This window comes from Lampris incognitus, chromosome 5, assembly GCF_029633865.1.
Source record: "Lampris incognitus isolate fLamInc1 chromosome 5, fLamInc1.hap2, whole genome shotgun sequence".
In the NCBI taxonomy this organism is placed as follows: domain Eukaryota; kingdom Metazoa; phylum Chordata; class Actinopteri; order Lampriformes; family Lampridae; genus Lampris; species Lampris incognitus.
Window position 1 is genome coordinate 24,459,411 of NC_079215.1, and position 25,763 is coordinate 24,485,173.

The 25,763-nt window shown below is 44.9% G+C and overlaps 1 protein-coding gene across 1 annotated transcript in view; it reads right to left on the minus strand.

The window, feature by feature from the left end:
• LOC130112914 (protein sidekick-1-like) overlaps positions 1 to 25,763 on the minus strand; it is a 329,381-nt gene that overhangs the window by 56,180 nt on the left and 247,438 nt on the right. Inside the window, exons 25-29 of the mRNA XM_056280437.1 lie at positions 22,764 to 22,914; positions 10,332 to 10,584; positions 9,807 to 9,922; positions 6,912 to 7,098; positions 2,430 to 2,528 (exon numbers count right to left, since the gene is read on the minus strand). Of these exons, the coding sequence (XP_056136412.1) occupies positions 2,430 to 2,528; positions 6,912 to 7,098; positions 9,807 to 9,922; positions 10,332 to 10,584; positions 22,764 to 22,914 (806 nt within the window). The remainder of the gene's footprint in view (positions 1 to 2,429; positions 2,529 to 6,911; positions 7,099 to 9,806; positions 9,923 to 10,331; positions 10,585 to 22,763; positions 22,915 to 25,763) is intronic.

The following is a 25,763-nucleotide window of genomic DNA, read 5'->3' on the forward strand; positions in this document are numbered from 1 at the left end:
ATTTTAGTTTGGAAAAATGGAAGGGAAGAGGTGCACTTGTTAATTGTGAAGGAATTGGATGTATTGTCACTGGGTTTGAGAAGTTTATTTATTGTGGAGCCACAGTGTATGAGGTGTAAGGAGTAGGTGGACCGGGCTGTGATGAGAGCATCTTTGTATTGTTGAAGGTAGTCTGTGTAGGCTTGGATATGCACTGTAACCCGTTTTTTTTTTTTTTTTGCAGTGTCTTTCAAGCTGATGCTTACAGGATTTCATTTGATGGAGTTCAGGAGCATACCAGGGAGCTGAGTGTGTGAATGAGACTATTTGGTTTTAATGGGAGCCAGCTGATCAAGACAGGAGGAGCGTGTGTCATTATAATAATCGACAAGATCGGAGGGATTATCCGACGGTGGGGGATGGAAGGAAGACATTTTACTGGCAAGAGAGTAAAAAAGAGCAGAGGGGGAGATAGATTTGATATTTCTTTTTTTTTTCTCCCCAATTGTACCCAGCCAATTACCCCACTCTTTCGAGCAGTCCTGGTTGCTGCTCCACTCCCTCTGCCGATCTGGGGAGGGCTGCAGACTACCATGCCTCCTCCGATACATGTGGAGTCGCCAGCTGCTTCTTTTCACCTGACAGTGAGGAGTTTCAACAGGGGGACATAGCGCATGGGAGGATCACACTATTCCCCTCAATTCCTCCTACCCCCTGAACAGGCGCCCCGACTCACCAGAGGAGGCGCTAGTGCAGCGACCAGGATACATACCCACATCCGGCTTCCCTCCCATAGACACGGCCAATTGTGTCTGTAGGGACGCGCGACCAAGCCGGAGGTAACACGGGTATTCGAACTGAAGATCCCCATGTTAGTAGGCAATGGAGTAGACCGCTACGCTACCCGGACGCCCCAGATTTGAGATTTCTGAAGGATATGCGTTTGAGTTTTGGGATGGGGATAGGGATGTCAATGTCCATGGTGATTGCCATGTGGTCAGAGATATTGAGGTTGAGGCTGGACAGCTGAAGTATTGTGAGACCAGTGGAGCAGACCAAATCCAGGACGTGATCGATCTATCTATCTATCTATCTATCTATCTATCTATCTATCTATCTATCTATCTATCTATCTATCTATCTATCTATCTATCTATCTATCTATCTATCTATCTATCTATCTATCTATCTATCTATCTACCTGTCTGTCTGTCTGTCTGTCTGTCTGTCTGTCTAAACTTGAATGGTTATGTGGAAACCCAAATACATAACTGCCTCACACAAAACTGCCTTAGGTGGGTTGTGTGACTCTTTTCCCCTTTCTTTGCTCTTTGTTTATTTCCCAGGGGTGGGGAACCAAAGGAGAAATAGGACAAAGATAAACACAATGAAACCATTACACCACATATGTGTGCATCTTCATAAACACACACACACACACACACACACACACACGAGCAACGAGTTGTCCATATTAAGGCATGAACAGATACACATTGTTCTTTTGTGACATTGTGGAGTGTGTGTGTGTGTGTGAGAGAGTGAAAGAGCAATAGAGAGTGAGAGTGCAAGAGAGAGAGAGATTTGCCCTCTCAGTCAGCCTTCTGTCACCGAGCAGTGTGACGCTAAATGTCCTCCCCCTGCAACAGTCACACATCACTCACACCGTCCTCTTTGCCCGCCCTCCCTTATCCCCTACCAAGAGGACAAATATTACCCCTCTCTTTCCCCCAGTCCCTCCTCTCACCTCAATACATCTTTTCTACGCCATACACATCTCTCTGTTCCCTCTCATCTACAGCAACAACTCTGATTCCTCCCTTTAATTCTGCCTTGATAGCACTTGGTAGCACTCCTATATTCCTCTCACCCCGACCGCTTCCATCCTCACCTTTGTCTCTTCCCTTTTATCCACTCCAGCGACACTGATGATCTGCAGTTTTAACAAGAAAACCTGCATGGTTGCAGGCACATACATGCTCACATGTACTATGTATGACGAAAGGTGTCTTGCTTCAGCAGCCATAATAGCCCTTTTACCGGGGGTACAAACCTGGTGACTAGTGCACATCCACACACACACACACCCCAATAGACCCTGTCACTGGTGCATAGAGTAGAGGGAGTTGCCATTTGAGAAATAGGAAAAGATTCATCTTTTTCTTTTTTCCTGCTTTCACTCTCTCGTACCTTAGTTGAAAGATCACAAAGGCAGGTGGTTGTGAGTGTGTGTGTGCGCGCATTTGTGTACATTAATGTGTCTAAAACTGCAAAGTCATTGCCTTTACAAGCACAGTCTTGTCCTTTAGCGACTGAAAATAAATGTATTGTCATGACAAGAGGAAAACATTAGGTTATGATTAAAATGTTGCCCTCAGAAACTCACACCCTTGTGTGTGTGTGTGTGTGTGTGTGTGCGTGCGCGTACGTGCATGCATGCGTGTGTGTACCTAGTAGGATGCCATTGGGGTGTGTTGGAGGCTGCCAGACCACTCTGACTGATGACAATCGAACCTCCGGAAACACCATCCTGATTGGAGGGCCAGGGACTGGAGAAAGAGGGGAAGAGAGAGAGGGGGGGGGATATAATGTGTGTGTGGGGGGGGGGAGAGAGGGGAGGGATATAACGTGTGTGGGGGGGGAGAGGGAAGAGAGAGAGAAGGGAGGGATATAACGTGTGTGTGTGGGGGGGTGAGAGAGAGAGAGAGGGAAGAGAGAGAGAGAGGGGAGGGATATAACGTGTGTGTGGGGGGGAGAGAGAGAGAGAGGGAAGAGAGAGAGAGAGGGGAGGGATATAACATGTGTGTGGGAGGGGGAGAGAGAGGGAAGAGAGAGAGAGAGAGGGGAGGGATATAACGTGTGTGTGGGGGGGGTGGGGAGAGAGAGAGAGGGAAGAGAGAGAGAGAGGGGAGGGATATAACGTGTGTGTGGGGGGGGAAGAGAGAGAGAGAGAGAGGGAAGAGAGAGAGAGAGAGAGAGAGAGGGGGGAGGGATATAACGTGTGTGGGGGGGGTGGGGAGAGAGAGAGAGGGAAGAGAGAGAGAGAGGGGAGGGATATAACGTGTGTGTGTGGGGGGGAAAGAGAGAGAGAGAGAGAGAGAGAGAGAGGGAAGAGAGAGAGAGGGAAGAGGCAGTTAAAGGAAATTTACAATTTCATTTCAGAGTGTAACATGAAGAGACCCACATGGTCTCATTCTGAGCTGTAACGAGGAAGCTGGCTGTGTCAGCATCAAACACTGATATTCTAATAGTACGCAGGTGTTAAGACTTACACAGATACAACTATACATGCACTCATTTACAAACTCATTCACTGTCACACAGACACACTACCAAAAACACACATGCACGCACACACACACTTGAGAGAACATTTACTTAAAAAAAGGAGCTTTGAAGGGAGACAAGATAAAAAAAATGTAATTTTCTCTCAACTTCCCCCCGTCTTTGTCTCCAAAGTGCATGTTCCACATCACCAAGTACATGTCACTGTGTGTGTGTGTGTGTGTGTGTGTGTGTGTGTGTGTGTGTGTGTGTGTGTGTGTGTGTGTGTGTGTGTGTGACTGACAGACGCAAAGAGGTTCATTATACATTGCCAGAAATTGACTTCCCCTGTCTCATCCCAGAAATGAGAAGAAACTTTTCAAATGCCATACTGGTGGATGGAAAATGCATGTACGCATGTGTGGCCATATGAGTCCTTCTGTGCATGGATGTGTATGTGTGTGTTATACTATTCATCATATGACCAGGGTGATAGCATCCTAAGCACAGTCTGTCATAGTTACCACAGGTACGCTTCGCACACACACGGCGTTGTGTGCACACTGGGGGTGGGAATCTCTAGGCACTTTACCATCAGTTTCGATTTAGGGTGCAATGATTCGATTATGAATCCATTCTCAGTGCATCTTAATTCCATCCATCCATCCATTATCCAAACCACTTATCCTTACTCAGGGTCACAGGGATGCTGGAGCCTATCCCAGCAGTCACTGGGCGACAGGCGGGGAGACACCCTGGACAGGCCGCCAGTCCATCACAGGGTAGATACACACACACACACACACACACACACACACACACACACACACACACACACACACACACACACACACACACATAATCACACCTAGGGACAATTTAGTACGGCCGATTCACCTGACCTTCACTATATGGACAAACATATTGGGACACCTGGCCATTACACCTAAAGGAGCTTATGACGTCCCATTCTAAACCCACAGGCATTAATATGGAGTCCCCCCCCTCCCCCTTGCTGCTATAACAGCTTCCACTCTTCTGGGAAGTCTTTCCACAAGATTTTGGAGCGTGTCTGTAGGAATTTTTGCCCATTCATCCAGAAGAGCATTTGTGAGGTCAGGCACTGGTGTTGGACGAGAAGACCTGGCTCGCAATCTCCATTCTAGCTCATCCCAAAGGTGTTCGATGGGGTTGAGGTCAGGGCTCTGTGCGGGCCAGTCAAGTTCTTCCACACCAAACTCACCCAACCATGTCTTAATGGACCTTGCTTTGTGCACTGGGGCACAGTCATGCTGGAACAGAAAAGGGCCCTCCCCAAACTGTTCCCACAAAGTAGGAAGCATAGAATTGTCCAAAATGTCTTGGTATGCTGAAGCGTTAAGATTTCCCTTCACTGGAACTAAGGTGCCTAGCCCAACCCCTGAAAAAACAACCCCATACCATTATCCCCCCTCCACCAAACTTTACAGTTGGCACAGTGCAGTCAAAGCAGGTAACGTTCTCCTGGCATCCGCTAAACCGACTCGTCCATCAGACTGCCAGAGTGAGACGCGTGATTCGACACCCCACAGAACACATTTCCACTGCTCCAGAGTCCAGTGGCAGCGTGCTTTACACCACTCCATCCAACACTTGGCATTGTGCTTGGTGATGTAAGGCTTGCATGCAGCTGCTCGGCCATGGAAACCCCTTCCATGAAGCTCCCGGTGCACAGTGTTTATGATGATGTTAGTACCAGAGGAAGTCTGGAACTCTGCAGTTATTGAGTCAACAGAGCGTTGACGACTTTTATGCACTATGTGCCTCAGCACTCGTTGATCCCACTGTGTGACTCTACGTGGTCTGCCACTTCGTGGCTGAGTTGCTGTTGTTCCTAAATGCTTCCACTTTTCAATAATACCACTTACAGGTGACCAGGGAATATCTAGCAGCGAAAAATTTTCACGAACTGACTTATTGCAAAGGTGGCATCCTATGGCAGTACCACGCTTGAATTCACTGAGCTCTTCAGAACGACCCATTCTTTCACAAGTGTTTGTAAATGCAGACTGCATGGCTAGCTGCTTGATTTTATACACCTGTGGCAATGGGTCTGAATGAAACACCTGAATTCAATGATTAAGAGGTGTGTCCCAATACTTTTGTCCATATTGTGTACATGTCTTTGGACTGTGAGAGGAAACCGGAGCACCCGGAGGAAATCCACACAGACATGGGGAGAACATGCAAACTCCACATAAAGGACAACCCCCAAGGCTGGACAACCCCGGGCCTTGCATCTTAATTATTATTTCATATTTGATTATTTTTTTTCTTGCTATGACTACTGTAATCATCATCCAATCTGTGTTTGATCTGGGGTGAGCCATTAGCCCCATAAAAATCATTAAGGACATGCCAGAAATCAATGCATCATCTGTGACAGGAATAATAGTTGGTAAAGTATTTCTTTATCCAACCTTGGGGCTGTGCACTTGACAAACATCTAAGTTCTTATTGGGTGTGCAGTTTTTGCGTTGGGACCCAAACTGTGCTCAGAAGAGGAAGCAACAACAACTTAAATCAGGGATGTTTTTTAGCAGAGCTATGTGGGCCACGCTGGAGAACCTGCAGAGGTGGTGAGCTGTCCGCTCCACATCAGTTCCATGTGTGGTGTGAAACCGGCCCCATAGTGGAAAGAAACAATATATTACATCACACTTGATGTAATATATGTTGTTAATATGGCTTCAGTACATTCAACAGTCAAATTAAAATTAATGAATAGACTCAAAAAACTCTGAGACATCTGTCCATCAACAAAATTCATCACATGGTAGAATTTGCTAGAGTATCCTAATTTAACAATCTTGAAGCCTAACTGTCAGCATTTTCAATTTTAAAATTTTATCTTTAATCCTGGTTGCTGGAAAGTCGTTAGGTTAACTCACCTAATGAACTCTTGCTGTGTAAGGCAGTGTTTGATTGGTACTGCTGCCTGCACTGAGTTGAGCTGAGGCTACTTTTTAAAATCCAAACGGTGCTCATGTGACCCTGTCAATTTTCCAAGCGAAGGAAAGTGGTTGATGGGTGAATTCGAACACACACACGTGGGACATGTGTTATTGTTGCTGCCGTCTATTTATGTTCCCAGCTGGTTTAGTACCAAGCCTCAAAACTAAACTGTCATCATACGAAGTCTTTATTTAAAATGGTTAGTGCATATTTTTCCAATAAACAACGTATTCATAAGCCCATAATATGAACCGTTTTAGAAAGTCTACTGAGGTGATCAAGATGTCGAAAACAGAAATATAGAAGTCTGATTATGGAGTTTTGCACATCGATGCAGAGCTGTTCAAGAGAGAATCACATCTCGATTTTTTTCCCTTCCCCTAGTCTGCGTGTCCACACACACACACACACACACACACAGCATCTCTTCCATGCTTGGTTGCAGAGGGGATCCGAGGTGTGTGCAGAGCCCAGCGGAGAATCAGGGAAGTATGGGGAGAGATGTGCTGATGGGTGGGCAGAGAGCAGCGGTGTTGAGAGGAGGAAGACATGACTACAGGGACGGAACGTGGACAGTAGCAATGAAACAATCTGCTGGACAAAAAAAAGTGCCGCTGCGGGTGAGTGATCAGACAAGAGAGGGTTTGTGAGGGGTCAGGGTGCGGGCATCCTACCATCATCCTTGGTCCTGAGTAGAATGGGGCTGCTGGGGGGACCGTCGCCCATACGGGTGTATGCGAGGACCTGCAGCGTGTACGGCATGTATTTCTTCAGAGCCCCGAGGAGCAGAGACAAGCTGCCCTCTCCTTCTAAAACCTCAGCACTTGGGGGTGACGTCGACTCCTTCTCTTTGTACAAGACCTGGACGAAGGCGCAGAAGCAAACACACGCACACGCACACGCACACGCACACACACACACACACACACACACACACATAAAGGTAAAGACAAACCCCACAATTTGTAAAGGCGCTTTCAGTCCAAATAGTTCTGGGGAATTTTTTGAAAGGAACGACCCACTGGGGAGGTTCCCCGAAAGCTATGGACCTTCAAGTGCTTTATCCTGCTTGCATTCGCACTGCCAGGAATGCCGAAGTGACGTAAGCCAGTGGTTAGTATACCAACATAATTTCTGTGCATGATACAACAACAACAACAACAACAACAAAAAGATGGAGGACGCTGTGATCGGATTGGAGCTTTGTTTGTTGTATCATGATAATAATGGAGTTGGAAAGGAGACGTGTGAATTTAGACTATACGGTTGGATATAGGCTCAATAAAGTCTGGACTTCACTGTTGGTCTGTTTGTCGGTACTTTGTTTGGAACAAAACACATTAAGAGCGCTTGTGCACATGGCTAACGTTTTACACGGGTTTTTAAAAATGGCAGTTGCCGGTGCTACATTGGCTCATGTGTTCGACCAATCAATGTACACTTCCGTCTAGACCAATCATTGTAAACTTGTCACACAAGGTTCCTCTTGTGTTAGGAGAGTACCTACCCTGAAGTAGGAGCTAAAAAAAAGTCCATCAAAACGGTGTCCTAAGAATTACAATCGTTTCCAGTTCCTGCATTGAGGACACAATAAAAAGGGGGTAGGGGGCGTCCGGGTAGCGTGGCGGTATATTCCGTTGCCTACCAACATGGTGATGGCCAGATCGAATCCCCGTGTTACCTCCAGCTTGGTCAGGCGTCCCTACAGACATAATTGGCCGTGTCTGCGGATGCGAAGCCGGATGTGGGTATGTGTTCTGGTTGCTGCACTAGTGCCTCCTCTGGTTGGTCGGGACACCTGTTCAGGGGGGAGAACTGGGGGGAATGGCGTGATCCTCCCATGTGCTCCGTCCCCCTGTCAAAACTCCAAATTGTCTGGTGAAAAGAAGCGGCTGGTGACTCCACATGTATCGGGGGAGGCATGTGGTAGTCTGCAGCCCTCTCCAGATCGGCAGAGGGGGTGGAGCAGCAACCAGGACTGCTCGAAAGACTCGACCAGGATGGCTCAGAACAATGGGGTAATTAGTCGGACACAGTTGGGGAGGAAAAGGGGGGAAAATAAAAATAAATAAATAAAAAGAGGGTAGTTCCTTCACCAGTTCTTAGAACTAAGAAAAGATTCCACCGGTCCGAAAGCGCTTTAATTTAACTCGGTGAGTAGCGGCATTATATCCTGTAGTAAAGTGACTGCCTGCTCAGAATAAACTAGAGCTGTTCACACTACCAGAGAAAAAACTTTGTTCGACAGGTTAAGGACAGTTTGAATATCCTTCTAAAGTACTGATTTTTCTTAACCTTTGTCTTCCTCTTCCACTCTCGCTCTTCCAATTAAGTAATTTTCACCATATTTGAGGGCATTTAAAATGAAAATGTCAGCACTGACATCTCAAAGATGGAAATAAAGAACATGACCCCATGGTGGGAGATAGGAGGTCTACCTAGAAAGTGTTGAAGGAGCACAGGTATTGATTTGCTGCTGCTGGAACCAGCTTCCAGCTAATAAACATGGTTGACAGTCCACACTCAAGAGAATGCAAAAAAGCAAGACTGGAATGGGAATAAGAAGCACGGTTGAGCTCAGAGTTATTTAGTGTTTGTTAAATTTCTACACTTAAGGTTCCATATCTTTATCATTGTTACTATCACTACATAATAATTAATGGATAAGGGTCTTTGTTTGCCCATGTCTGCATACATGCACGGACAATAAAAGACCTGGTAAGTCCTCAGGAGAGTGGTTCTTAGAGGGCTCTCAAACTGAAGCGCAGAGGATGGCAGAAAGGGTGGCTTATGAAGGGGCATTTGTGACAGATTGTAGGCTGTGCTGAACGACTGGGTTTCAAGTGTGTAATTAAATACCCTAGCATGACACAGTATCTACCGCAACATTTTCCACAACATAAATGCATAAATCATACTTGTCTGGTGCAAACTGCGGTTAAAGTGCTTTGAATTTATCATTATGAGCATTTAAACAATTATGCAAAACTTTTGTCAAATGTCGTAAGCTGGGCTGGAGTTCAAATAACTATACATTTTGAAAGGCGAAATAAAATCATAACAACCCAAAGGATGTAAAACATTTCATTTTAATTTTATAAGAGGATATACCAGCCACTATTATTTCAATGCTATTATAGCTCAACACTGAATTATGCAAAAGTAATGAATATTAAACACACACACATACACACACACACGCACTTACGTACATATACATATTCAGAGTACTTTTGAAAACAGTAATTATCAGTCTAAAAAAACATCAGTTACAGGATATTACATCATACTGGTCTTAAACCAGCTTCTTTTGTGTATGTGTGTGTGTGTGTGTACCAGGTTTTTCTATCCTAATGGGGACCAAACCACCTACATTGTGGGGACATTTTATGGGTCCCCATGAGGAAAGGGGTCTATTTTAGGGTCTATTTTAGGGTTAGGTCTTGGGTTTAGGGTTAAGGTTAGAATTAGGATTAGGTTAAGGTTAGGGTCTAGGGAATGAATGTAGTCAATGAGGGGGTCCTCACAAGTATAGGGTGGCATGGTGTGTGTGTGCATGCTGTCTGTACCTTGTATCCCAGTATGACTCCATTCCTGTGTGTCTGAGGAAGAGCAGACCAAGTGAGCAGAATCTTTGTAGAGCTCACCGCCTCAGCACTTACATTCACTGGAGCACCAGACGGAACTGTGAACCACACACACACACGCACACACACACACACACACACACAAAACGCAACTTCAGCCTTTGAGCCAATTTTCCATTTCACCCCAATCATTTCCTCCTCTCTTTTCCACTCTTGCTCTTTCACCCCATCTTTCCCTTGCTAAGAAAGACAGAGTGCAAGAGGGAGAGAAAGGGGACAGGTTGAGAGGAGACAAAAGTGAACTAATAGGATGCACTCTGCTCTCCAGCGATCAGTTTTCTTCTTAAACACTGCTAATGCAATTGCTATGCCAGGTAGCTCACCATTTGCTGGACTCTTAAAATTGGTATGAATGAAGGTGTATGTGTGTGCACATGAATTTGCATTTGTGTGTGCATGTGCACACAAATCTCTGTGTGTATGTGTAATTGAGTATGTGCATCCAACCTGACTCTGTTGTGCGTGCGGTGATAGCGTTACTCCACGGCCCTGGTCCTATGGCATTGTAGGCCTGTATTTGGACATGGTAATGGGTCCAGGGACTGAGGCCCTCCACTGTTGCCTTGCTGCCGCTCCCCGCATCCAGCCGACTTCTTTCCACCGCCTCTGTTCTGTCCTGCCCCTGGCCATCTGCCTGCCACACACACAGCCGGTAGCCCATGGTCTCTGGGCTGCTGTTGTACTGGGAGTCTGGGAGGGGCTGGAGGACGTGCAATGAGAGGGGAGAGGAGAAGGAGAGTTTACAACAAGCTCCTCTATAAACAGCAGCAACCCGGTTGGTGATCTGTCACATCTGTGACTATGCCAATGACTTTTCCAAGTAATGCTTTACAGTTTTCAACATTTTTTTTTTGCCTTCAATGTACAGTCATCATGTCTTTATGCCTGAGGGGGTCTCTGGTGAGATACCAGCCCTCCTGTGTAAGGTTGCATGTTCCCTAGTTCATTTGGGTTTCCTTTCACAGTCCAAAGACACTGAGGTTAATAGTCCATGGGCCAGAGCCCAAAATTTCCTATTTCGGTACACTCAAGCTGGCAAAACTTACTTATAATTTTTGAAAGGATCCATGTCTGTAGATGATATTTTGGTATGATAACCATTCCTGAGTGGCAGCTGTATCACAGTTATCAGCTCATGAAGTTAACCACCCCCTAAAGTAAATTGCATTTTAGATGCTGGTGCATATCCTGGTTTAGCCTCATGGTCAGGACATTTTTCAATGTTCTATAATATTGTCTTTGGTATCATTTTAAAGGGGACCTTCTTAGCTTTCATTCAAGCCCTGTTGTGGATATTTCTCACAAATATAGAGGTCACTTGAGCTCTTCAACCCGTCAATAACACACATCTTTCTGCAATGTTCGCCTAAACTATATACTTTCTTTTAGCCCTGTGGCATCTAGGAATATCAGGGACACAAAACACAAAAACTGGAATACTCACAGGACTGTAAAGATTCAGGAAATGTATAATATACCCATACTATTTCATTGTGTGAGGTGATTGTGAACCTTAAATTAGAAGGGCATTATTACTAAGAAACTAACTAGACCAAAGCCAGTTAGTCCATGGGTCAGACCAGATATCGATATCACCCAAGGTGACACAACTTCACTGGTGCCATTTTATTTGGTACACTAACAGAAGTAAAATAATACATGATAACCTTTCCAAATGAGCAGCTATTTCATTTTTCTTTCAGGAAACCTGTTTCTGTGCCTCTCACGATTGTGTATTTGCCCAGATTTTTACAAATATAGCATTTCAACACCCCTGGTACTGATTAGCCTAGCTTAAACTCTGGGACAGTTCTTAGTTGGCCAACAACCAAGGATAACCAGTACTGTGTACTTCCATTCATTGTGCTAAGCTAGGCTAACGTGCAGCCAGATAGCTTTCTACTAAACACATATAGAGGAAACTGGTATCTATCTTCTTGTCTCACTCTGGAGAAGATTGTAAGCTAATTTCCCATAATGTTAGCATGTTCTTTTAATGTATATGTTAATATGATTGGTTAAAGTGGCTACGAGGAACTTTCATCTTGTGTTGATTTTAGCGGCCTCATGTGGACAAAATACAGCTGTTGCATAGCAACTAGGTAATGTCTCTATTTGTGGCTATGTAAGATAAATAATGGTAATATGACGCTGGTGAAGCAAAGTAAACTTTGTTTTAGTAGTGTTCATACACCTAAGTTACATGTATTTGTTTGTATGTGGCAGGTGAAAACTGACTGAATATGGCCACTGGTGAACAAGCAAGTTTTTACCCAATACCAAAGCGCCCACGGGTGGAGTGCATTATCCACTGTTCTGATGATACAGATAAGCTGGTTTCACTACAAAGTGTCGACTCATGGAGAACTCTGCTCAGGGCAGCTCAGATACGAAATCATGCACCAGTTTTGAAACTGGCAAAAGACATTCCTGAGGGACAGATTCCAGCAATCTACTACCACAGAAAGTGTCGCAGTATCTTCACTATGAAGCAAATTCTTGATGGCCTCCTTGCAAAAGAAAAGAAAAGTTGTGTCTCTGCTGAAGAGAAACAATCTAAGAGAGTAGCTCGACATGCTCCAAGTACATCTAGGACTTATGATGCAGAGTGCATATTTTGTCAGAAAAACAGCAAATATTCCAAGAGACAGAATACGAGAGAAGTACTGGTGCAGTGTCGAGAACTGCGAGCTGATGCAAAGATCAGGAGTGCAGCCACAAAGAAAAGGGACAGCAGAATCCTTGCCATTGTGAGTAGAGACCTTGTAGCAGCTGAAGGGCACTACCACAGGTCATGCTATAGACTTTACACCAAAGAAGAGGTTTCCAAAGGAGAGGTTGCCAGCAATGAAGATGATGATGCTGCAGCCCAGTATGAAGCTGCTGTGAATAAGGCATACAATGAGCTGTTCCTCTTCATCAGGATGGAGCTTTTTGGCAATCCTAAAGTGATGACAATGACTGATCTCTCTTCTAGACTGGTAGCTTCAATGAACTCCCAAGGCATTGCCCAAGTCAAGGAATCAACCAAGAAGCACATAAGGCGAAACCTGGAGAGTGAGTTTGCTGGAGCCTTGCAGATATTCCCTGATGAGAAAGGAAAATTCCTCCTCTATCCCGATAACTTGTCCATGAGGGAACTTGCCAAAGAAAATCAGTCTCTCAAAAGGGAGCTGCAGACCCTGAAAAGTGTCAGTGCACAAGATGTTATAGCCAAAGCAGCCATCAAATTGAGAGCAGACATTAAAAGTCAAGATGTTCCTCAAACCTGGCCGCCTGAAGTTAAACCAGAAGCAGAATGTCCTACCATTCCAGAGTCGCTCATTATCTTCCTGTACTCTCTACTCACAGGCTCAAATGATCCTGATCATGCATCCCAGAGAGTGCAGTGCCTTCTGCAGTCATTTGGCCATGACATAGTATATGCAGTGACATGTGGAAATACCAAGCCTTCCAAGCACATTGTTCTGCCATTCAGTGTCAAATCGTTGACAGGAAATGTAGAGTTGATAAACATCCTCAACCGACTTGGTCACAGTGTGTCCTATTCACAGATGGAAGAGATCAACACTGCCCTGTGTCTCCAGAAACTCTCATCATCAGGGAGTGGCATTGCCCTTCCAGCTAACATCCATCCTGGCATATTCACAACTTTAGCCTGGGACAATATCGACCGTCTTGAAGAAACTGTCAGTGGTGAGGGAACATCTCGCAGAGTCAATGGGATTGCTGTGCAAGCAAAGCCAGTCAACCCACTTCCTGTCCAACCCATGCCCACTGTTCCCAAAACAAAGAAGAGAAGCATTGATGGACCCCCACCAATGTTACCAACTTACAATGATGGACAACGGGTAGGGCCATCACAAAGCAAAAAGTCAGATGCCGATACTGCAGCCAATACTAAGCTTGCCAGAGAGAAAAACCTTCTTTGGGTCCTAGCACGCATGTCACAACAAGAAGAACAGTCAGTCAGCAGCTGGACAGGCTTCAACATCCTGACTCGAGGAGAGATGACGGTCATCCCCGACAATATAGGCTATCTGCCTACCATCAATGCTCCAGCGACACAAATGTCTACTGTCAACGAGGTGCTTAACCAGTCACTGAGCATCATGCAGTGCTTAGGCCTGAGGAAGATTGTCTGTGTCTTTGACCAAGCCCTGTATGCGAATGCTGTCGAGATCACATGGAAACACCATGACAAGTTCCATGATATCATCGTTAGGCTTGGGGTATTCCACACCATCTGCACACTGCTGGCAATAATAGGTAAGCGTTTCCAAGATGCTGGACTCAAAGACCTCTGCATTGAGTCTGGCATGATTGCAGAAGGCTCAATTGCTGGTGTTATGGATGGCCGCAAGTACAACAGGGCAGTGCGACTACACAAGCTCCTGTATGAGGCTCTCATGCGACTGACCTTGAATGGTTTCCTGTCCTGGTTGGAAGAAACTCACAGGAATGACATGGTTCACCTGAATGAGACACTGAAGACCATTGACAGCCTTGGGAAAGAAGTCTCACAACATGCTTTGAAGGAGGTCCTCGAGAACAGCTCTTGTACACGCATCATGGATCTATTTGAAGTCTACCGTGAGTTCCTTAGAGGTGGAAACGGTAGCCTCTCGAACTTCTGGATGTCCTATTTGGACATGGTTGAAATCTTGTTGGGGCTCATCCGAGCATCCAGAGAGGGAGACTGGATGCTACACTTGGCTAGCATTCGAGCAATGATCCCATGGTGCTTTGCTTATGACAGGATGAATTATGGACGCTACTTCCCCTACTACTACGCCCAGATGTCTGAGCTGCCCATCAAACACCCAGATGTGTACACAGAATTCATGGAAGGAGGCTTCTCAGTCCAACTGGGCTCCACCAATCCCTTTGGCCGAATCCCTGTTGACCAAGCTATAGAAGAAACGGTGAACAAAGACACCCAAACAGCTGGAGGGACAAAGGGATTCAGCTTGAAGCCAGGAGCTGTGACCAAATATTATCTCACAGCTGAGTATAGAAGCATGTACCTCAGACAGCTGAGAGACCTGACAGGTCAAGGCAGGTGCAAATGGTCTCATCCAGATCTACAGAGTCCAAGGATCAAGAGAGATGAAGCAGATGTCCAGTCTCTCATGGACCTTATGGAGAATAACTGGCTCAATCCTATGTCCCCTGATGAGATTGATTTGGTTAGCCTCTCCACTGGCAACATGGCTCCACCTGATGTGACCATAGATCTCTTGAGAGCTCTTGAGAAAGGAGAAGAGGCCTACCAAGCATTCCAGCAAACAAGGTTAGATGCAGACCCACCACCTGTGAAATTCCACGACAAGATGACCAAGTAAAGTCTGAAAACATTCTCCAATGTCAGCAGAAAACAAGCTCATGGAAAGAAAGCACAGGATGTGGTTCTGAAGGCAGATAGAAACCTTTTCAGTCACATGATCCTGGTGGCTGAAAGCAGGAAGGTGAATCTGAAGGATGTCCTTGCCTACCCATTGGGCCCACTACCATGGGCACTGGCAAATGCTGATGGGTCCTTACGAAAAACAAACAAGGCTGCACTTGCCAGAGAGCTTGAAAAGAATGTATCTCCTGCAGAAGACATCCCAATCCCATCTACTTCCATCATTGATGGGATGAGCCTGGTCCAAAAAATGAATGGCAACAACAAAACCTTTGCACAGGTGGCAGAGTCAGCCGTGACCCAGGTCCTCCATGAGGGAGCACAGAGTGGGAGAATTGATGTTGTTTTTGATGTCTATCACCAGACTTCGATCAAAGATGCTGAACGACTGAACCGGGGTGGAGACATCCCTCTCCAGTACAAGAATCTTGCAGGGGGACACCACGTCCAGCAGTGGAGAAAATTTCTGTGCAGTTCCTCCAACAAGACCAGTCTCATCAAGTTTCTGGTGGAAGAGTGGAAACTCCCACGATACAGAGCTATGCTGCATGGCAAGGTGTTGTACATGACCTGTGAGGAAACCTGCTACAAGTTGACAGAAGATGGGTGTGAGGAAGCAGCAGAACTGCACTCCACACATGAAGAAGCTGACACCCGTCTGCTCCTGCATGCATTGCATGCAGCAAATGCGGGCTCAAAGTCAGTTATCATCACAGCTGAGGACACTGATGTCATGGTGCTTTGTCTTGGCTTCCAGAAGGACATCACCTGTCCCATCTACCAGAAGTGTGGGACTCAGAACCGCACACGGTTTGTCGACATCACCAAACTGGCAAGTTCACTTGGAGACAGCATCTGTGACAGCCTAATTGGCTTACATGCCTTCACAGGCTGCGACACTGTCAGTGCATTCGCTGGTCGAGGGAAGCTGAATGCCCTGAAGATAGTGAGAAAGCACACTTCCTGCCAAGAGACTCTTAGTCAACTGGGACAGACATGGAATGTGAGTGATGAGCTGTTCCAGAAAATTGAGTAGTTCACCTGTCGGATGTATGTTGCTAATAGCAGCACTGCTGAGGTGAACAAACTGCATTACCAGCTCTTCTGCACCAAAAGGGGAGAGGTTGAGTCCAGCCAGCTGCCACCATGTAGAGACTGTCTCTTTATGCATGTTCAACGAGCCAACTATCAGGCAGCAATATGGAAGTGCTGTCTGCAGGCTAACCCTGTGGTGCAAAAGCCCTACTGAGTATGGATGGACAGACGATGAAGGCAAGCTGGCCATTTACTGGATGCGCTCCCCACCTGCACCAGATGTGGTCTTGGAAATGCTAACATGCAAGTGTGTGCATTCATGCAAAATGCCAAGCTGCATGTGCCTGTCAAATGGACTTCCATGCACAGACATGTGCAGGTTACAGACCTGCAGTAACCAAAAACAGCAGGATGGTCCAGAACTGGACTTTGAACTTGGGGAGTCAGATGATGAGAGAAACGAGCAGTTTGATGAATGACAGTGTGATGATTCTGATGGTATTACTGTGGTAGTAGTCTATTGATGCACAGGATGTTGATTCTGGACTTGGTTACCCAGAGCTTGATAACAATAATGTAACCATATTCACATATACCCATTACCCTACCCATTACCATTACATATACCCACTAATGATATGGGATTACATGTATCATTGACTAAGTATATGTAAATGTCAATGTTGTTTAAAATATTAAAATAGTTCATTACCTCACTATGGTATTCCTTTTTATCATGTATTTTGATTGTGTATTTAAACAAATGTATAGAGACCAGTTTGTGACCTAACTGGCTTTGGTCTAGTTCTCATTTAAGGCTCACAATCACCTCACACAATGAAATAGTATGGGTATATTATACATTTTCTGAATCTTTACAGTCCTGTGAGTATTCCAGTTTTTGTGTTTTGTGTCCCTGATATTCCTAGATGCTACAGGGCTAAAAGAAAGTATATAGTTTAGGCGAAAATTGCAGAAAGATGTGTGTTATTGACGGGTTGAAGAGCTCAAGTGACCTCTATATTTGTGAGAAATATCCACAACAGGGCTTGAATGAAAGCTAAGAAGGTCCCCTTTAAAATGATACCAAAGACAATATTATAGAACACTGAAAAATGTCCTGACCATGAGGCTAAACCAGGATATGCACCAGCGTCTAAAATGCAATTTAGTTTAGCGGGTGGTTAACTTCATGAGCTGATAACTGTGATACAGCTGCCACTCAGGAATGGTTATCATACCAAAATATCATCTACAGACATGGATCCTTTCAAAAATTATAAGTAAGTTTTGCCACCTTGAGTGTACCGAAATATCGTCTGGCCCATGGACTATAAGTGAGGTCAAAACTCTGAGCTACACAAATAGATGGGTGTCCTGTGACAGACTGGCACCCTGTCTAGGATGCCTTGTGTCCAGTGTCTGCTGGAATAGGCTCGAGGCCCCAGTTACCCTGAAATGGATGAAGTGGGTACGGTGAGAGAATTAATCTACAGTATATTTTATCTACACCACATATAATGTCTTATTTTTCTCTATACATAGTTTGTCAATTCTTTATTGATTATTCAATGAGTCTGCACCAATCAATCAGGTCAAACTCTTGTATTAAGAATTGCACCATTGAAAATGCGAAAGAAAGTGGGAAGAATGCTGATCTTTTGACCCGTGTTGCTGCAGGACTTTGCTTTTTAGTTACTCACTGAAAAGAAAATATCACATTGACACATACACATTAAAACAGCGATATACACATACAGGAACCAATACCCACAAACGCATAGACGAAAAATATTGTACCACTTAAGTACCAACACGTACTCTCTCCCTCTCTCTCTCTCACACACACACACACACACACACACACACGAAATAAGTATTTTGCCGCTCTTGAGAAGGTGGTTATTCATGCGAAGGTGACAAACTGAAGCACATCTTAAAACACCTTTTACTGTTTTCTCTCCTCTGACATCCCATCTCTCCTTATATCTCTTTGTCGCCTCCCCCCTCTCTTTTCCACCCTCCTACCGTCATCCTCCTTTCCTCTCTCTTTTGCTATAGCCCTCCCTCTCTCCCCCTACCCTCTCTATCACCCTTCTTCTCTCATTTTCCTTCCCCTTTGATTATTTTTCCTCACATTCTTGTTTTGCATCACAAATAGAAACAACCATTACTTTTGCTCCAAATTCACCACAAAGTTTGCTGTAAATATATAATTCCATCTTTTTAAAAAAACAAGAAAACCCGAAACATAGTGATGAGCCAAAACATTAAGACCAGTCACAGGTGAACCGAATAATGTTAATTATCTCCAAACATGGGCGCATGTCAAGGTCGGGGTAGATGAGATGGTAAGCGAACAAGTTCAGTTCTCAGTAGTCAACATGTTGGATGCAGGAGAAATGGGCAGGAGTAAGCTCTGAGTGACCCAAGCTACAATGGACACCCAAGTGTCAGAACTGAACCTTGGAGCAGTGGAAGAAGATTGCCTGGTCTGAAGAGACCCGTTTTCTTTTAGATCATGTGGATGGCCATGTACGTGTGCGCTGTTTTCCTGGGGAAGTGATGGCATCAGGATGCACTGTGGGAAGACGATTAGCCGATGGAGTCAGTGTGGGAAACCCTGGGTCCGGCCATTAATGTGGAAGTCAATTTGACACTTGCCACCTACCTAAACATTGTTGCAGACCAAATACACCCCAATATGGCAATTGTATTCCCTGATGGCAGTGGCCTCTTTCAGCAGCATAATGCACCCTGCCACACTGCACCCATTGTTTAGGAATGGTTTGAGGAACATGATGAATTGTTCAAGGTGTCACCCTGGCCTCCAAATTCTGCAGATCTCAAGCCAAGTGAACATCTGTGGGATGTGCTGGACCAACAAGGCTGATCCACGGCGGCTCCACCTCACAACTTACAGGACTTGAAGGATCTGCTGCGAATGTTTTGGAGCTAGATACTACAGCACACATTCAGGGGTCTTGTGGCGTCCATGCCTTAGTGGGTTGGTGCTGTTTTGGCAGCACATGGGAGGACCAACAGCATATTAGGCAGGTGGTCATAATGTTTTGGCTAATCCGTGTACACAGCCAGTTAAGATAGTGTCTGGATGATTAAGTACAGCTTAGCAACAGGACAGCACAATACAGAATGTCGCATGAGCTATATTACCCTTTAATATGCAGCTTATTATAACAGCCTTAGCTAAAACCATTGTGATGGTTCCATTATGCCATAAAAACTAGCACAGGTTAACAGGAGGCTAACATATAGATGAAATCCCATTTGCATGCTGTGCAGGTAACGCTTTGGTGTCTGTGTCATATTTGACAAGGCTCTTCCTCGCATTCCAACTGTTAAATGAAAAAAAAAAAAAAAAAAAACAGTTTTCCATTTATGTTATATTAGAGGAGCATGTGTGTGTGTGTGTGCATGTGTGTGTGTGGGGGGGTAGCAGACTGAGAGAAACAGAGAGGAAGGATAAGAGAGAGCCAAAGGATGAACAAGAGGTGGAGAATAGACACTAAGGAGAAAATTACATTGCACTTTGTGCTGCTAGCGGTCCAGGCATTGAATAAGAAATTTGACAGATTAGTGTTAGCACTGATAACCAGGAGAGACACTGATTATAAGCTGTCGCCTACTCAACCTCCTCAGCCATGTAGATGGCAAGTACACACACACACACACACACACACACACACACACACACACACACACACACACACACACACACACACACAAGCAAATATAATGGCACCATTAAATATTAGAATTATTATATTTACTTGCAGGGTTAGGTTGTAACGGAATACATGTAACAGCATTACATATTCAGAATACAGACATGAAGTAACCGCATCCAGCCCATGTTACGTATTTAAACACCAACATTAAGATTACAGTTACTTTATGAATTTTGAGAAGAGTACTTTCAGAACACTTGCCTCCAAATCAGTGTTGAGTGGGACTTTGTTCACATGTCGTTGGCGGACAAGTGTGAGTTCACAAGAAAATTGAGAATTGAACGCAAGGAAATGTTCTTTCAAAGGTTGGGCTTAGGCTGCAGTCTGCAAATCAGCAACGGTAAAGCACATGCAAAACATCTAATTTGCCGCAAAAGATTTAGTCTGCACTACACATTGGAGTTCGTGTAGCGCGTTCCTGTGTCTGCCTGCAGTTCCAATATGTACATTTGTTCTTCTTCATAGCCTGTTTCTCCTTCATGCAACATAATAATATCAGTAAAAGAAAGGTAAGGTCAAATGAAAAAAAAAAAAAAAAAAAAAAACCCCAGCCATGAAACTTACATGCGCTGGTGCCGAGCCTGCTCTTAATCTTTAAAAAAAAAACATTAAGTACACACACATTTCCTCCTGCGTGCACCACCCGTTGATAGAGCAACGCAGTAATTGGCAGACAGTCAACACATATTGAGATAATGGCATGAAGATACCAATAACATAAAGGAACAAACAACGCGACATAAATAATATTCATGATACAAAACAAGTGTTTCACATGTGCCTTTTTAAGATGTATTCTGTACGTATTATGATGTATGATATTTTAAGATGTACAGTGGGGAAAATAATTATTTGACCCCTTGCTGATTTTGTAGGTTTGCCCACTTACAAAGAATGCAACAGTCTATAATTTTAATCATATGTACATTTTAACAGTGAGAGACAGAATCCAAAAGAAAATTCCAGAAAATCACATCATATGAATTTATAAAAATTAATAACCACCTGATTTAGAAAAATAAGTATCTGATCCCCCACCAAATAGCAAGTATTCTGGCTCCCACAAACCAGTTAGTTTTTCTTTAAGATGCACCCCCAATCCCAACTAATTACCCACATAAAATACACCTGCATCACCTCGTTACCTGTACAAAAGATACCTGTCCACACCCAATCAATCAGATTTCAACATCTCCACCATGGGCAAGACCAAAGAGCTGTCTAAGGACACCAGGGACAAGATTGTAGACCTGCACAAGGCTGGGATGGGCTACAAGAGAATTGGAAAGCATCTTCGAGAGAAAGTAACAACTGTCGGTGCAGTTATCAGGAAATGGAAGGAACACCACACCACCGCCAACCTCCCTCGGTCTGGGGCTCCACGCAAGATCTCGCCTCGTGGGGTGTCCCTGATCATGCGAACGGTGAGGAATCATCCCGGGGACTGGTTAATGACCTGAAGGCAGCTGGGACCACAGTTACAAAGCAAACGGTTAGTAACACACTACACCGTCATGGATTAAAATCCTGCAGCGCACGCAAGGTTCCACTGCTCAAGAAGGCACATGTACAGGCCCGTCTGAAGTTCGCCAATGAACATCTGGATGACTCAGAGGAGGCCTGGAAGAAGGTGATGTGGTTGGATGAGACCAAAATAGAACTTTTCGGGCTCAACTCAACTCGCCGTGTTTGGAGGGTGAAGAACACAGAGTACAACCCAAAGAACACCATCCCCACCGTCAAGCATGGAGGTGGCAACATCATGCTTTGGGGGTGCTTTTCAGCCAAGGGGACAGGACAACTCCATCACATTGAGGGGAGGATGGACGGGGGCCATGTACCGTGGAATTCTGGACCAACACCTCCTTCCCTCAGTGAGAGCGCTGAAGATGGGTCGCGGATGGGTGTTCCAACGCGACAACGACTCAAAGCACACCGCCAAAGCAACCAAAGAGTGGCTGAAGAAGAAGCACATCAAGGTTCTGGAATGGCCTAGCCAGTCTCCAGACCTGAATCCAATCGAAAATCTTTGGAGGGAGCTTAAATTTCGGGTTGACAGGCGACAGCCTCGAAACCTGAACGATTTGGAGGCTGTCTGCAGGGAGGAGTGGGCCAACATCCCTGCCGAAATGTGCACAAACCTTGTCAGAAACTATAAAAACCGTTTGACATCTGTGCTGGCCAATAATGGCTTTTCTACTAAATATTAACATAATGTTTGTCCAGGGGTTCAAATATTTATTTTGGACCAAAAATATGCAAATAAATTCATAAAATTCATACAACGTCTTATTCAATTTTTTTGGGTCATATTCTGTCTCTCACTGTTAAAATGAACCTACGCTTAAAATTATAGACTGTTGCACTCTTTGTAAGTGGGCAAACTTACAAAATCAGCAAGGGGTCAAATAATTATTTTCCCCACTGTATGTACACAGAGTACACTGAGAGAGCCACAAAACCGGAGTCAAATTCCACATATGTGCAAACCTACATGGACAATAAACATGAATCTGAGTCTAAATTTAATCTGGAAAAGTAACGCTTTTTGAGTACTGCAGGCACTATAATACTTTTCAAAGTATTCTGCCCAACCCTGTTTACTAGGTTGGTTTTGGCAGGTGGAATTTATGTTGATCTGTGTGTGTGTGTGTGTGTGTGAGAGAGAGACAGAGAGAATATGCTAACCTGCCAACGGAAGTTAAGGCTTGTCTGTGTAGCAGACACCAGAGTGAGGTTGGAGGGGGACACGTCAGGGGCGGCCTGCAGAGTTTGGATCACTCTGGAGGGCGCACTGAGGGGACTGGAACCCACAATGTTTACCTGCTGCATGCGGAACCTGCAAACAACGGACATCACGTCAACAAAACCAGAACTCAGGGCATATGAACTTGAGGTACAAGGTTTTTTTTAGTTGAACAGTGGAGGTGCACAATGCTGACATGGGAATGCCTAGGGCTGGGGACGAATTACGGGGGAGCTAAGGGGAGCTTTGAGAGATTCAGAGGGCGCTCTGAAACATCATCCATTTTTGTGTCAGCAGTTAGAGCTTTATTCTTTACATTAAGGTTCCTGAAATTAATAATAATAGTAAAAAATATACCAATGCTGTGTTTATTTGCTCATTAAATTCCAATTCCAACATTTGTCTCCACTATAATAAACATAATGCTGTCTATTCCTATAAATTTATTTCTGATTTCTCCCAATTTAGTGGTCAATCGATCCCTATTTTAGTTCAAACACCCACCCTTGTACTGTGTGCGTTTGCCAATTGTATCTCTCCGGCCGGCGAGGCAAATCCAGGCCAAGCCACTGCTTTTTCCGACACACACAGAGACGCATTCATGTGACAAACACAAGCCGACTCCGCCCCCCTCCTGAAGACAGCGTTGCCAATTATTGCTGCTTCATCGAGTCCGGCCATAGTCGGATCTGACGAGACTGAGGCGCGAACCCCGGTCCCCAGTGGGCAACTGCATCGACACAAAACCGATGCTTAGACCACTACACCACCGCGGACCCAATGCTGTCTATTCCTGTTGTGGCCATTCATGCGTGGCAGTGCACTCAAACACTGTGTTTACATCACCACTTGAACTTCCTCTCTTCAGAGCTGGCTAGCGAACAAGTTGCCCTGTGGTCGCTTCTCATTTAAGGTAAGAAACAGGGAATTACTTGCTTGAGCTGTGCGTTTGTGAGTACTTGCCCTAGTCCTATTTACGATTGACGTTTTTTTTTTTTGCTATGATGGTTATGATTCTGTTCCCTAACTACAGTGCAACTGGTCTACTCTGTTTTATCAGGTTGACTGACGTATGATAGGCTTGCCTCTAATGTCTTGATGCATGCTCAATAATCCAGGTAAGAAAATCAAAGGAGGTTAAATCAGTTAATCTGGATATGTTTATTGACAGCTACGTTTCATCACTCATCTAAGTGACCTCTTCAGTCTAAACTGACTGCAGGTATACCCACCCTCATAAACAATACAGCTGTATAACGACCGTGGGCGTGATCATTAACTAGAGTTTCAATGGTTATGTGTACTATTAACAGAGGATTTGGGAATGTTTGCAATCACAGCATTGCAAGATAGCGACATATGTATTCCTAGCCCCACCCCCGCCTCGGTTCAGGGATGGTCGTTCCTTCTTAACATTGATGGCTTCCTCTGTGAATAGTACACATGGCGATTGAAACTCTAGTTAATGGTCATGCCCATATTTGCATATGAAACTGGTCATTGGTTTCGGTTGTTATGCAACTGTATTGTTTATAAGGGTGGGGACACCTGCAGTCAGTTTAGACTGAAGAGGTCACTTAGTTGAGTGATGAAACGTGTCTGTCAATAAACGTATCCAGATGAACTGATTCAACCTTCTTTGGCTAGCCTCTAATAAAGGCAATGTGTGGCATGTGTGTTATGCATCTGCATCCTGTATGCTGTATCTTGTGTGGGGCTGATTGTAATTTTGTTTAGGCCTGTGACGTTTCAATTCAATTTTTGCAAGGTGGTAAACAAAAGTGTGGTGGGTACTGTATTATGGTGTGTTATCATAGTGACGTTGCCTCCAGGATGTTTTACTAAGCAGTAGGCATTTGCGTGTTGTGTTTAGAGTGTGGTTGTTGTCTTGCTAGCCTATGCTTTGTGTAAGACCAACAGTTGAGGCTGTGGACATCTTCCAACGTTGTCTGCTCTGGTCTGTGTAGAAGCGCAGCGAAAACCATTAGCTGATTCACTGTCTGGATTTTGTTCGTTGATGCTTGAGTGATATAAAAACATTGCAACAGTGAATTGACTTTCTGTCTCTTTGTGTTACCTGCATGGTTTTCTCTGTAAAAAGTAAAATGTTATTAATGATATTACATGTGTGTAGTAACAGCAGAATGTTTTTGCAGTAACCCTGCAATTGGCCATGCATGTTCATGTATGCACAGGCATGTGATGTGTAGTAGCACACTGGAAAGTAGGGCTCCCCTGAAAGCCACTGTATGATTCGAACCCTGCCTAGGGGTAACTGTATTTGAGGAAGTACAAATTAAAATGCAAAGTCATAAAACAGTCACACTGATTTTATCAACATAGTAGTTTTTACATAGTAGTCCCCCCCCCCCCAACTTTTTCTCCCCAATTGTATCCGGCCAATTACCCCATTCTTCTTTGCCTTCCTGGTCGCTGCTCCACCCCCTCTGCCGATCCAGGGGGGGGGGGGGGGGCTGCAGACTACCACATATCTCCTCCGATACTTGTGGAGTCGCCAGCCACTTCTTTTCACCTGACAGTGAGGAGTATCGCCAGGGGGACGTAGTGCATGGGAGGATCACGTTATTCCCCCCAGTTCCCCCTCCCCCCTGAACAGGCGCCCCAACCAACCAGAGGAGACGTTAGTGCAGCAACCAGGACACATACCCACATCCAGCTCCCCACCTGCAGACACGGTCAATTGTGTCTGTAGGGACGCCCGACCAAGCTGGAGGCAATACGGGGATTCGAACCAGGATCCCTGTGTTGGAAGGCAACGCAATAGACCATTACGCTACCCGGACACCCAGTAGTTTTTTGTTTTTTTTTGAAGTGCTAGTTCCGCAGCCGTTCTGGATCCGGCTTGGAAAACAATTTTCAAATAAATGATAACCTGCGTCTGTATGCGAGTGTGGGGCGAGTGAGAGGATGACCTGAATCTA